The 14,932-nt window shown below is 41.6% G+C and overlaps 1 protein-coding gene across 1 annotated transcript; it reads right to left on the reverse strand.

The window, feature by feature from the left end:
• Positions 1–8,007: 8,007 nt before the first annotated feature.
• On the reverse strand, positions 8,008–9,327 carry LOC310730326 (C-reactive protein-like). Its single transcript, XM_083549205.1, has 2 exons — positions 9,240–9,327; positions 8,008–8,659 (listed from the first exon to the last, which is right to left on the reverse strand). The coding sequence occupies exons 1-2, from the start codon at positions 9,295–9,297 to the stop codon at positions 8,046–8,048; spliced, it is 672 nt and encodes a 223-aa protein (XP_083405331.1). The 5' UTR covers positions 9,298–9,327; the 3' UTR covers positions 8,008–8,045.
• Between the last annotated feature and the right edge of the window lie 5,605 nt (positions 9,328–14,932).

Raw genomic sequence — 14,932 nt, forward strand, 5'->3', positions numbered from 1 at the left:
ACCACCCTGCCCAGAGCTTCTCCACACCACACCCTACTGTGTTATCAGTGGGTTTACTTTAGGATCAGCAAAATGATCATTAATGACCCATCCCTTTTCACTGCCCCAGCCCTAACCATGACCAACCAGAATTTTACACATCGGTTGTTTTAGAAATTCTTTAGAAGTCTTTAGAAATTTGCAATAGTGAGAAAGTGAATTAGCATTACATTACATACTAAATATAAGCTATGAGCTATATGCTGTACCAAATATATCGTATATCTCCCCAATCTTCTCCTCTAGTTCTTGTTGCATTCCCTTTATCTCTTTCTCTTCCAGGTCTTCCTGCAGTCTGTTTATTGTTTCGTCATTCTCTGCCAGATGATCTTGCATAATTGTGAATACTGTGCAAAAAAAAAAAAACATTATATATCAGGGGTCACCAACGTGGTGCCAACGGGCACCAGGTCGCCTGCAAGGACCACATGAGTTGCCCGTGGGCCTTTTCTAGAAAATAGCTCACCAAAGCGCCACTTACCAGTGAGCTGCATCCAATTATTTTTTTATTTTTTTATTTTTTTCTTCTTTTTTAAATCATACTTGCATTTAGGTAAATTTGAAAGTGACAATATGATAAAAAAAAAAATTCAAAATATTTCATATAAGATTAGAGCTAGCTGGTCTCCATGAAACGGTTGGAGCTAGCGGGTGCAGTGTAGGTGAGGAGACGATTTACCCCCGAAAACATGGCAGAAAAAAGAAGGAAAACATATAATTTTCACAGTGAATGGGAGGAAGAGTTCTTTTTTATCACTGTAAAAGATTCCTGCGTGTGTCTTATTTGTGAGGCGACTGTGACGACGGCAAAGCGGCACAATGTTAAGAGACGCAAGCTACCATGCTAACTACCCGCCAGGCAGCGCACTACGAGCGGAAAAAGCCCACGAGTTAAAGGCAGGTTTGAGCAAACAGCAGTCTTTTTTCACGAGACCGGTGAAAAACTCCCAAAAAGCAACCGAAGCCTCATTTAGAGCTACACATTTCTTGATTAAGAAAAAGAAGGCATTTTTAGACGGGGAGGTTTTTAAAGAAGCAATGATGATAATTGCAAAAACTGTGCTTAAAGATGAGAAATATGGAACGGATGTAATCTCCACTCTCTCCGATGTCCAACTGGGGGCAACTGCAATGCTAGGAAGAGTGTCGGCTATGTCCGGGAACTTGACCGATCAGCTGGACCGGGATCTGGCGAAGTGCAGGTGGTTCAGCATCCAGTGTGACGAGTCTGTGGACAGCAGCAGTACAGCGCAGCTGATGGTCTTTATCCGGATGGTGTTTGATGATTTCTCCACAAAATAAGAACTTATGACACTACTGCCCCTAAAAACAACTACGAGGGGAGTTGACATCTATAACACGGTGAAGGAGTTTTTTGCGGAGAAAAAAGTGCCGTTGGTAAAGCTGGTATCAGTGACTACCGACGGGGCTCCTGCTATGATCAGCCGAAATTCAGGATTCATCGCTCACTGTGACCCAGAGTTCCCAAACTTCATGCATTACCACTGCATCATTCACCAGCACGTCATGACTCCCATCGTGACAATCATAAACAGCATCATCTCCAGACCTAAACAGCACAGAACATTCAGGGTGCTACTGGAGGAGCTGTCAGCTGAATATGGTGACCTGCTACTACACACGGAAATCCGATCGCTCAGCAGGGGACGCATTTTGCTGGGTTTTTTGTCACTTTTGAGTGAGATCAAAGAGTTAATGCAGTCCAAAGGCAAGGACACCTCACTGCTGGAGGACACTGAGTGGACACTTGACCTTGCATTTTTAACGAACATTACTGGGAAACTGAACCATTTGAACTGTGAGCTACAAGGCAAAGGTAAGACTGTTGCTGACATGATAAGTGCTTTACACCAAACTATCAGGCCACACCAAACTTTTGGCACCTTGTTGACACAGAAAAGTACAGTGGTGTTGCACAGCAGCTATGAAGGTTGCCAGCCTGTTTGGTTCAACCTATCTTTGTGAGTCAGCCTTTTCTGACATGAACTTCATCAAGAACAAACACAGAACACGCCTCACTGATGCACATCTGCAAGACTCACTCAGAGTTGCATTGTCAAGTTACACCCCAGATTACAATACACTGGTGAACAGCATGCAATGCCAGACTTCCCACTAACAGACAAAGAAATCGATACCAGATGTTCTCAGTGGCAGTGCCATGGAGGGTTACATTCAATTATAAAAAGATTGTTACAAACGTGTTTGTTAAATGTAAGGTATAATAATTTTGTTAAAAATGCTGCAGATTTGGTGATAAGTTCAGTAAAATCTAAAAGTTGATTTTTGTATGTTGCATAATTGATCATCTTTACAAACATAATGCAACGTAGTGCATGATCTGGTAAAATGTGTTAGTGGCTGGTAAAAATGTTGTAGTGAATCATTTGAAAATGGAAATATTCGCAGAGATTTATAATAAAGTTTTGCAAATTGATATTTATCTGTTTCCTACCTTGTTAAATGATTGTTGATAATTATTGTGAGAAATCATTAACATGATCAGTGTCTTCACATAGATGAATATCAATAATTATTAATAATAACATATAATTCAAGGTAAATTGAGCAAATTTGTTATTTCAGAAGTGTGTATCAAACCCTTTACATTAATCGGTACCCAAGAAGTAGCTCTCAGTTTCAAAAAGGTTGGTGACCCCTGGTATATACAGTATACAGTATAAAAATATACAGTAGAAATATATAGTCAAGACAAGTTTATTTCTATTGTGCTTTTCACAATGGACATTGTCTCAGGAACCAAACTCAAAAGGGAAACTATCCCCATCTGGGTGATATCAAGAGTGTGATTATAGCCTTAAACGATACAAAACACTGGAGTGTGAGAACCATTGTTCAAACTCCACATGAAATGGAATCCAAATGGCACCGGTACGTCTCTAGATGGTTCGGGATGTTTGCTGGCATCTTCTTGGTCCACAATCTTCATGAGGTGGGACGTGACTGGACCTGGAGCAACCTCAGGATGCCTCGGGATGGGAAGAGAAAGAGAAGCAGTGGAGAGGAATTAGCGTAGCTGCTGTTCATGATATTAACAGCACAAGTTGATAATGTGCATGTGATCAGATGTTCTGGAGCACAAGGTTATGATGTGATGTGTGTTATGTGTAGGCTTTGCTAAAAAGATCGTCTTTAATCTGCACTTAAACTGGGAGAGTGTGTCTGAACCCCGAACACTGTCAGGAAGACTATTCCAGAGTTTAGGAGCTAAATGTGAAAATGCTCTACCACCTTTAGTGGACTTTGCTATTCTAGGAACTACTAGAAGTCCAGAGTTTTGAGATCTCAGGGAGCGTGATGGATTTTAGCGTGTTAAAAGACTGGAGAGATACATGGGAGCCAAACCATTTAGTGCTTTATAAGTGAGTAGCAGTAGTTTGTAGTCTATTTGTAACTTAACAGGAAGCCAGTGCAGTGACGATAAGATTGGGGTTATATGGTGATATTTTCTCGACCTTGTAAGAACTCTGACTGCTGCATTCTGAACTAACTGAAGCTTGTTTATTAATGATGCAGGACATCCACCTAGTAATGCATTACAGTAGTCTATTCTGGAGGTCATGAACGCATGGACGAGCTTCTCTGCATCAGATATAGACCACATGTTTCTTAACTTAGAAATATTTCTAAGGTGGAAGAAGCTGTTTTTGTAAATTGGTGATATGATATTCAAAAGACAAGTTCTGCTAAAATATCTTCCAGGTCTTTTACTGTTGTTATACAGTTCTATGCAAAGGTTTTGGGCAGATGTGAAGAAATTCTGTAAAAAATATATCTATTAATTGTTTATTTTTATGAATGTACACAAACAGAAGAGAAATTCAAAATCAAATATATTTGTTATGACACCGCTCGGCCTTCAGATCTTCTTTTCCCACACTATGTACACTTGCACAAAGTCAGGGGATGTGTAGGATCAGAGTCGGGTGCGTGATTCACCAGTTCTACCAAGCAGGTGCTGATGATCATTTTCTTCTGTAGGTTGATCATGAAGTGAGTATTACAGTCAGATTTATGTAAGATACAGAACATGATATATTTAAAGTGAGGGTGAAGACACGCCCTTTTCTGCTCTTTATCTCATCGTTTGCTGACCATCCATTTAAGAAGTCATGTTGGAGACTCAATGGTAAATAAAGGGTCAACTTAGGTGTCCCCTAGTTTTCATTATAACTAGGATACTAGATGCATTCAAATGATCATGCTGCCACTGACACGAAGCGAAACTGTCCATTGTTTGCCCAAATTTCACTTTTGTCCAAAAAAATCAAAATAGTCAAGTGCACCCCATGCTGTTTTCTGGACGAAGTTGCTGCATGATGCAGAATTGATCCTTGTAGCTGTCTTAGAAAAGGCTGAATTGTTTTTAAGTATGTCAATAATTTAAATTGTAGAAAATGTATTTAGTTCACAAATAATGTATAAATGTTCATTTGGACTTTCCATGGGCTCACCACCTGCAGGAGGGACCATAAGGGACGGTGCTGTGAGGATTGGGCAGCAGTCGAAGGCGGGGGCCTGCTTAGACTGTTGCCCCCGTGACCCAAATTACGGATAAGCAGGAGAAAATGAATGAATGAATGAATGTTCATTTGGAAATTGTCACATGGTCTAGATAGCCATTTTGGTTTTCTGATCCACAAAGAGATGCACGCATGCTGAGAGCTATCCGATAGAAAAAAGTGTTAAAACGAATGCTTATATAAATATCCTTTGATGTCTACTGTATTTCTGATTGAAAAGTGCACACGGTATGTGATTTAATTGTTAGATTTAATCTGTTAATTTGTAATAATATATATGTGTATGGATATTGGTTCAGCAGGAAACAACAGGTTAAACACTGGTAAAAACAGAAACAATGTATGCATCTGAATGTTATTTTATTTGTTTCAGTTTTTCACGGTGTTATGACGTTATGTGAAGAGATTAAACGTTACGACATCAGTTGAAGCGTCATTCTTTAATCAGAAGAAAATCTACAGGAGCCGTTACACTTCTGATTTTCACCTCACAATAATGGTAAGATATAATTGTTTGGTTTATGACTGTTATACCAAAGGTACAAGAAACCCAGCCATTATGGAGGCACAGGCCAGTGCACTCTTAGTGTCGGTCTCAAGCCCAGGTAAATGGGGAGGGTTGCGTTAGGAAGGGCATCCACCTTAAAACATGTGCCCAATCAAATATGCAGATCACGAAAGAGAATGATTCTCTTTCGTGATCTGGGTTACCAACGACCGCCACAGGTATCGTTAGCCGACAGGGTACCGGTGGAAATTGGGCTGCTGTTGGCTGAAGGAGGAGAAGGAGAGGAGGAAGACGTCTACAGAGACGGCAGGGAAAGAAGCAGTGTAGGAGAGTGGAGGTTCGGGTTGGTACTTTAAATGTTGGTTCTATGACGGGTAAAGGGAGAGAGGTAGCTGATATGATGGAGAGGAAAAAGGTAGATATGTTGTGTGTTCAGGAGACCAAGTGGAAAAGGAGTAAGGCCAGGAACATTGGAGGTGTTTAAACTGTTCTATAATGGTGTGGATGGAAAGAGAAATGGTGTAGGGGTGATTCTGAAGGAAGAGTACAGTAAGAGTGTAGTGGAGGTGAAGAGAGTTTCTGATAGGGTGATGATCATGTAGGTGGAGGTTGAAGGGATGATGATAAATGTCATCAGTGCCTATGCTCCACAAGTCGGATGTGAGATGGAGGAGAAGGAAAGATTCTGGAGTGAATTAGATGAAGTGGTAGAAGGTGAACCTAGAAATGAAAGATTGGTGATTGGGGCAGACTTTAATGGGCATGTAGGTGAAGGGAACAGAGGTGATGAGGAGGTGATGGTAGGTATGGCCTTAAGGAGAGGAATGTGGAAGGGCAGATGGATTTTGCTAAAAGGATGGAAATGGCAGTGGTGAACACGTATTTTAAGAAGAAGAAGAAGCATCAAAGGGTGACGTATAGGTTGGGTGGTGTGGAGATGGTAAACAGGAATTAGTAAGGAGGAAGTGAGAGCATTAAGAGGATGAAGAGTGGAAAGTCCGTTGGACCAGATGACATACCGGTAAAAGCATGGAGATGTTTAGGAGAGATGCAGTGGAGTTTTTAACAAGATTGTTTAACAGGATTTTGTAAGGTGAGAAGATGCCTGAGGAATGGAGAAGGAGTGTGCTGGTACCGATCTTTAAGAATAAGGGAGATGTGCAGACCTGCAGTAACTCCAGGGGAATTAAGTTGATCAGTCACACCATGAAGTTCTGGGAAAGAGTAGTAGAAGCCAGGCTGAGAGAAGAGGTGACCATCTGTGAGCAACAGTATGGTTTCATGCTGAGTAAGATCACCACAGATGCCTTATTTGCTTTAAGAATGTTGATGGAGAAGTATAGAGAAGATCAGAAGGAGTTGCATTGTGTGTTTGTGGATTTAGAGAAAGTGTACAACAGGGTGGAGAGAGGAGTTGTGGTATTGTATGAGGAAGTCTGGTGTGTCAGAGAAGTATGTGAGGGTGGTGCAGGACATGTATGAGGACAGTGTGACAGCAGTGAAGTGTGCAGTAGGAATGACAGACTGGTTCAAGGTGAAGGTTGGAATGCATCAAGGAGCCCTTTCTGAGCCCTTTCCTGTTTGCAGTGGTGATGGACAGGTTGACGGACGAGGTAAGACAGTAACCTCCCTAGACTATGATGTTTGTGGATGAAATAGTGAGTTGTGGTGAGAGTAGCGAGCAGGTTGAGAAGATCCTGGAGAGGTGGAGGTACACGCTGGAGAGAAGGGGAATGAAAGTCAGTAGGAGTAAGACAGAGTACATGTGTGTGAATGAGAGGGAGGGCAGTGGAGGGGTACAGTTGCAGGTAGAAGAGGTGGAGAAGGTGGAGGAGTTCAGGTACCTGGGGTCAACCGTGCAAAGTAATGGAGAGTGTGTTAGAGAAGTGAAGAAAAGAGTGCAGGCAGGGTGGAGTGGGTGGAGAAGAGTGATAGCAGGAGTGATTTGTGATAGAAGAGTATCTGTGAGAGTGAAGGGAAAGTTTATAGGACTGTGGTGAGACCTGAGATGTTGTATGGTTTAGAGACAGTGGCATTGAGTAAAAGACAGGAAGTGGAGCTGGAGGTAGCAGAGCTGAAGATGTTGAGGTTTTCGTTGGGAGTGACGATGATGGACAGGATTAGAAACGAGTTTATTAGAGGGACAGCACATGTAGGATGTTTTGGAGACAAGGTGAGGGAAGCGTTTAGATGGTTTGGACATGTGCAGAGGAGGGACATGGGGTACGTCGGTAGAAGAATGCTGAGGATGGAGCCACCAGGAAGGAGAAAAAGAGTAAGACCAAGGAAGAGGTTTATGGATGTGGTGAGGGAAGACATGCAGGTAAATGGGTTAGGTTGGGTAGAGGACAGGGGGGTGTGGAGACGGATGATCCGCTGTGGCGACCCCTAATGGGAGAAGCCAAAAGAAGAAGAAGATACTAACGGTACAAGAGTTCTAAGGGGGACCCCCCCAAGAGCTTTGAAACAATTCAAAAAAGGTTAAGGGCCTTGCTCAAGGTGCACCAGGGTTAGTTTTGTGATGCTGGGATATAAACTCAGGACCTTTAGAGCTAAAGGCCAACATCTTAAGCACTAATATGCCACTGGAAATTTAGTTTTGCAATCAGTGGCTCAGCAGCAGCAGCTTTGGAAAATTGCTCAAGCTGATTGGTGAATTTTATTAATCAATCTTCTGCTAAAACAAATAACTTTTCAAAAAATAAAAGAAAACCAGCCCATGACTTATTGCCAGATTTATTCAAACAACTCCTCTAACAAAACATTTTTTATATTGCATCAATAAACATACAGAAAAGAACAATGAAAACTAAAAGCAACTTCGATTATCAATTTCAATTTGTCACACACTGTATGTCATCACATACTTAATTAGACATGTAAAACAATTGAGAAATTTAAATGTTAAAACTCTTTCCAGATTTAGGCTTTTGTTAGTTGTCTATGTTAGACAGCACAACTACATTGTTAAAGGTTTGGTACTGGTCAGAATTCCAGTCGATCACATTTCCCCCCTGAGCCCCACACGGATTTTCATACAGCTCCAAAATCTGACTAGCGCTAAGAACACTATCCCACATGTGTACGTCTGAGATTTCACCCTTGAAGCTCTGACCCTTGTCAAAGCTTCCCAGAAACGAGTCAGGATCCTGCCCAAGAATGACAGCTCCATTTGGATCGACACGATGTCCACGTCTGTAGATCTTCACCATGCTGCGGTGTCTATTCAGCCAAAATGAGGTGGCTCCGGTGATCGATTCCCAGGTGACGCACAGGTGAGTGGGGAACTCGTACAGTGGCAGTAGATCAAACATTACAGCATCACCACTGCTCCTCAGGTAAAGAGAGAGTCGTCCATCTTCCTCCCGCCACACATTGAGCTCATCATGATCTTGAGTGCGATAAGCAAACAGGATGATTTCTCGCTTGCCCTTCAGCTCGGTGGCGATGCGCATGCAGAGAGTGAAGGCCTGCAGATTCAGAGGATTCTTCGGAGTGATGCGCACGTAGGCAGAGTCGGATTCCTCGGGAAACAAAAATACCTTCCCTAGTTGCAGAAGAAAAACACAGTATATGTGTATCTAAAACCCCATGTACACTTCAGCTCACAGGTTTTATCCAGAAATCAGCCACAATGAACACAATCAGATTTGGATATAAAATTTTTTCATATGACATTTTTAATTTCATAACCTTATAACCGTCTACTTGTTGTTCCTTTACCATTTAACTTAGAACCATTTACTTGTACTTCTCAACACTTCGGGTAGATGCCAAACTGTATTTCGTTGCTGTGTGCCTGTACTATTCAATGAAAAAGTTCTATCTCTCTCTCTCTCTCTCTCTCTCTCTCTCTCTCTCTATCTATCTATATATATATTTGTCACACATTATATATATATATATATATATATATATATATATATATCTTGGGTGTACTGTAGATTTTAATTCTTAAACCACAGATTTTAAAGATACAGGAGATTTCACAGTGTCTCTGGTGTATCTCAGTCAAAATCTGAATCAGAAAGGGATTTACTCTGAATTGAGCAAAGAATCACAACACTGAAACTAAAAGAGACAAAAAGGTTTCTGGATGAATTTTACAAAAAGAGAAAGAAACTTACGGCCTGTGGCTGAGACCAACGGCAGGAGAAGCAACAGGACCAGTGTTGCCATCGTCATCTTACCTCAGTGGTAATATCAAAACAACTGCTACTAAAGATATTCATATTTTAGTACAGAACACACGTGTTAATGATTGTCTCTTAAATGTCAAAACGTATGAACACTTACTTTTTTAAATACTTCTCCAGTAACACCATCAAAAGAGAAAATCTCAGAATGACTCGCAGGTCTACAGCTCAGTGGGTTTATAATGACACATGTGGGAGGGGTTGGGCATCTCCAAACCAGTCTCAGAGAACAAAACTATGACCAACTATGACCAGAGTAGAGTTTACCATAGGAATGATTTTAGGAGCAAAACAAAGCAGGCAGCACTTCAGTTGAGAAGGTTGACCAGAGCTACCTGCATACCTGCAAAGGTAAAAATGTCAGGGGCATAAAGAGGAGCCAAAATGAATGAGTTCTTGTCAGGTTGATTTGCTTTGAAAATCTTTCAACAATACATCAGAATTTAACAATGGTTTTCATGACTCCAGTTTTGGATACAGGGAAGCCACCCAGGCATCCATAAGTTAACAGTTTGACCAGTACAGAGAGCCCTTGATGTGCTCATTAAGACCTGAAAGGGGGCCAAGGTCAACAGACCAAGGTCAATCTTATGAGCTTAAATTAAGCGACAGATTGGACAGACTTGTTCCAATAGAGCATAAAAACTACACCAAAGCATGAGTTTATTACAAAATATATATGACTGCAATACACACAGGAAATCAATCAACATTGTGCACAAGAAAAGGCTGTGGAGGCAAAGTGATAGTAAATCACTTAATATTTTCCCATAGTGCCAAAGTGAAAACAAAAATCAAGTGATCTCCAGAGATCCTCTGTGGAGAGTGAAAACCAGAAGGAAAACCATCACTGCAGCCCTCTATTAATCTGTGCTTTATGGCAGAGCAGCTAGACGGAAGCTTCTCCTCAGTGCAAAACCCATGGACATCCACTGAAGGACTCTTAGACTCTGTGGAACAAGATTCTCTGGTCTGATGAAAATATTTGTCCTCAATTCTAAATGTTATGTCTGGAGAAAATCAGGCACAGATAATCACCTACTCAAAACCATTTCAACAATGAAGCATGGTGTGGTATCATCATGCTGTGGGGGTGTTTTATTGCAGAAGGGACTGAGAGTCTGGTTAGGGTTGAGGAAAAGTTGAATGGAGCCAAGAACATAGATCTAAATAAAACCTGTTCCACAGCACTCAGGACCTCAGTCTGGGCTGAAGGTTCACCTTCCTACATGACAATGACCCTAAACACACAGCCAAGGTAACACAGGTGTGGATTAGAGACGACTCTGTGAATGTTCTAGAGTGGCCCAGCCAGAGTCCTGACCTGAACCCCATTAGACATGTCTTGAGAGACCAAAAAGTGATGATCCCCATCCCCCAGCTTGAGATTTGCCCTGAAGAATGTCAAAAATCCCAGAATCCAGGTGTGTAAAGCTTGTTGTGTCAAACCCAAAAAGACTCGAGACTGGAACTGATGCCAAAGCAGCTTCAACTAAGTACAGAGAAAAATATCTGAATATATGTTTTATTTCAGAACTTTTTACCAGATTTCCAGCAATTTGTAGAATTCTGTGTCATTATTGGGGACTGAGTGTTGATGATTGCAGTATCAGACTGTGACAAGAACATTGAAAAAAAGTGAAGAGTCTGAACGCACAGTATATTCACTCATGTTAGGTTGAAGTTGAAGAACACATGGACAGCTATAATACAGCAGACCTGAAGCAGAGAGGTGTAAGGACCTTGCTTAAACCTCCAGGAGCTACACAGTGGCAGCTTGTCATTCCTGGGGCTTGACCCACCAACCTTCTGAGCATTAACAGACTCACTCCTTTTGATGTTTATCTCATGCTTATCGTTATAGCAGAACAGTTTAGGTTTTAATCCATGTACATTTCAGTTTGGGTTTTGCTGGCCTTGGCTTCATGCTGGTTCTATAGATAAAAGGTAGCAGTAACTGTATCAAACCTCCACAACCACAAAGCTCCAAAAAAGAGGAAGTATATTTTTTACCTCATACATTTCTCTTTTTCAGAAAGAAGAAGTAAATTGCTAACTCAGCAGGTATGAGGAAGCTGGAGGGGCAGACAAATCTTGCGGTGCAAAACTAGAGCTTTTTCCCACATGCCTTCAGGTTACTAAATTCACTTGCGCTGCTGTCTGCCAGTTTGATTAACACTCTCTGGACTGGACCACAACATCTGCACAATCTATCAGTAATAGGACACGCTAGCTACTTACTAATGTGTGTGTGTCAGTGGTGATGATGTAGATGCAACAAAACAATTACAACCTAACTAGTCTATTTGGATTGTAGTTAAACAGCACTTACTGATTTGGATAATTTTAATTGAGGTGACATCAAAAAGCTGTTCTGTGATTGCATTTAAAAGGTCCTGAACTGAGTTCAGTGAGGGAGAATCTCCAGTACAGCTTAAAAGGCTCGTTAAAAAGACATATATATCTTCTTCTTCTTTTTTAGGCTGCTCCCATTAGGGGTCGCCACAGTGGATTATCCGTCTCTATACCCCCTGTCCTCTATATCTGCCTCTTTCACACCAACTACCTGCATGTCTACCCTCACCACAACCATAAACCTCCTCCTTGGTCTTCTTCTTTTCCTCCTTTCTGGTGGCTCCATCCTCAGCATTCTCCTACTGACATACCCCATGTACCTCCTCTGCACATGTCCAAACCATCTCAATCTCACCCCCCTCACCTTTTCTCCAAAACGTCCTACATGCGCTGTCCCTCTAATAAACTCATTTCTAAACCTGTCCATCGTCGTCCCAATGAACATCTCAACATCTTCAGCTCTGCTACCTCCAGCTCCACCTCCTGTCTTTTACTCAATGCCACTGTCCCTAAACCATAGAACATCTCAGGTCTCACCACAGTCCTATAAACTTTCCCTTTCACTCTCACAGATACTCTTCTATCACAAATCACTCCTGCTATCACTCTTCTCCACCCACTCCACCCTGCCTGCACTCTTTTCTTCACTTCTCTAACACACTCTTCATTACTTTGCACTGTTGACCCCAGGTACCTGAACTCCTCCACCTTCTCCACCTCTTCTACCTGCAACTGCACCCCTCCACTGCCCTCCCTCTCATTCACACACATGTACTCTGTCTTACTTCTACTGACTTTCATTCCTCTTCTCTCCAGTGTGTACCTCCACCTCTCCAGGCTCTTTTCCACCTGTTCCCTACTCTCACCACAAATCACAATATCATCCGCAAACAACATAATCCAGGGAGACTCCTGTCTGACCTCGTCCTTCAACCTGTCCATCACCACTGCAAACAGGAAAGGGCTCAGAGCCGATCCTTGATGCAGTCCAACCTTCACCTTGAACCAGTCTATCATTCCTACTGCACACTTCACTGCAGTCACACTGCCCTCATACATGTCCTGCAGAGTTTGTCATAGTACAGAGACCACTCTGTTAGTGGTTTGGCAACTATCTCGCTTGCAGCTTGTGCAGGACGCTGCAGCCTGGCTTTTGACTGGAACTGAAAAAAGGGAACTTTTTACTCTGGTGCCATCTCTCTCCAATGGTTAGCAGTCAAGTATAGAATTGTGTTTAAAATATTATTGTTAGGTTTTAAAGCTATACACATTTTGTCAATCCTGTGTTATCAGGGATTATCCATAAAGGTTTTTAGTTTCCAGTTGAAAACACAAATTTTTATTTTGTCTGGCTTTTAAAGCAGGGAACTTGTGATTTTGGAACCCTTACGTGTTTTGTTTTATTTGTGTGAAACGTATTGTGTGTATTTTAATTTTTCTTACATTTTGTAAAGTACTTTGGGGATCAAAGTTGCATTTGAATATGCTACATAAATAAAGCAGGACACATTCCCCATTCTACATCAATGGAACTGAGGTAGAGAGGGTCTCCAGCTTTAAGTTCTTGGGAGTTCACATCTCTGAGGATCTGTCCTGGCACCAGAACACTTCAGCTCTGTTTAGGAAGGCACAATGCCTGTACTTCTCAAGGACTGTTAAGAAAGCTCATCTGTCTCCAGAGATTCTGAGTTTCTACCACTGCATCATTGAGGGCATCCTGACCAACTCCATCACTGTATGATACAGAGGCCCCACTGTGTGCACGTAAACCCCTGCAAAGGCTGATCAGGATCACCCAACGCATCACTGCCACCCAACTACCTGCCATTGAGCACCTCCACCACAGCAGATGTTTCTCTGAGCTCTACATCATCATCAAGAAGGAGCTACAGGGAACATACACACCAGAACCAGCAGGTTCAGAGAAGCCTTTCTTCATATATATATATATATATATATATATATATTTATTTATAATTTATTTTACAGGTGCATCGTATTAAATTAGAATAACAATGAAAGGTTGATTTATTTTAGTAATTCTATAGAAAAAGTAAAACTTGTATATTATAAAGATTAATCACACACACTGATATATTTCAAGTGTTTATTTATTTTTATTTTTGATTATTACAGCTGATAAAACCCCAAAATTCAGTATCTTAGAAAATGAGAATTTTGTGAGAAAGTTGAATATTGGAGACTCGTGATGTCTCACTATAATCATCTTATTAACTCCAAACACCTGCTCAGGTTCCCTGAGTCTTTATATGGTGTCTCAGTCTGGTTCAGGCTCCACAATCATGTGGAAAGACCGCTGACTCAACAGTTCTCCAGAAGACGATGATTGACCCCCTGCACATGGAGGGTGAGATCCAAAAGATGATCACTGAAGAAGCTGCTGTTCACAGACTGCTGGATTAAAGAACATTAATGGAAAGTTGAATGGAGGGAAAAATGTGGTAGAAAAATGAGAAACTAAGCAGATTCAAGAATATGTGGAGATTCACAAAGAGTGGACTGCAGCTGGAGTCAGTGCTTCAAGAGCCTCCACACACAGACGTCTCCATGAGCTACAACTGACTCATTCCTCGTGTTGAGCAGCTCCTGCACCAGAGACAACATCAGAGGTGTCTTACCTGGACAAAGGACAAAACGGACTGGACTGTTGCTCAGTGGGACAAAGTCATCTCTTCAAATGAAAGGAAAGAACATTTTGCATTTCATTTGGAAATCAGGGCCCCAGAGTCTGGAAGAAGAAGAAGAGAGGAGAGGCACAGAATCCAAGCTGCTGGAGGTCCAATATAAAGTTCGCACAGTCAGTGGTGGTTTGGGGAGTCGTGTCATCTGCTGGTGTTGGTCCACTGTGTTTTATCAAGTCCAAGGCCAAATGTTTTTTGATTGGTCTTGGTCTTTTTTGAGATGGTGAAGTGGTGGGTTTCAGTTAATTGTGATCATCAAACACGTGTATGTGTATGTGTGTGTAATATATATATATATACACACACACACACATACATACACAATACCAGTTCAGGAGCCAGATCGAGATAAGAACTAACCCTAGCATTTTTAGTGGAATCATTGGCCAATGCTCTGAAGGAAGTAAAAGCTGCTTATCAGTTTAATACAATATGCTGATATTTACTTTTTACTCTGTGTTTATTGCCTCACACCTTGTCTGGAGCCTTAACTCAGAAAGTCAAGGACAGAAGTGCAAGTCTGAAAGAAAACAAAGAGCTGTGAATATTTTCCAGATGCACTGTAAA

Source organism: Silurus aristotelis (genome assembly GCF_946808225.1).
Source record: "Silurus aristotelis genome assembly, chromosome: 1".
NCBI classification, from domain to species: Eukaryota; Metazoa; Chordata; class Actinopteri; order Siluriformes; family Siluridae; genus Silurus; species Silurus aristotelis.

What these genes read in the sequence shown, in the direction of transcription:
- LOC310730326 (XM_083549205.1), bottom strand. Translation starts at nt 9,297, where the DNA reads ATGACGATGGCAACACTGGTCCTGTTGCTTCTCCTGCCGTTGGTCTCA. An exon ending in GTTGGTCTCAGCCACAGGCC is followed by an intron (nt 8,660 to 9,239) that starts GTAAGTTTCTTT and finishes TTCTGCAACTAG; the next exon opens with GGAAGGTATTTTTGTTTCCC.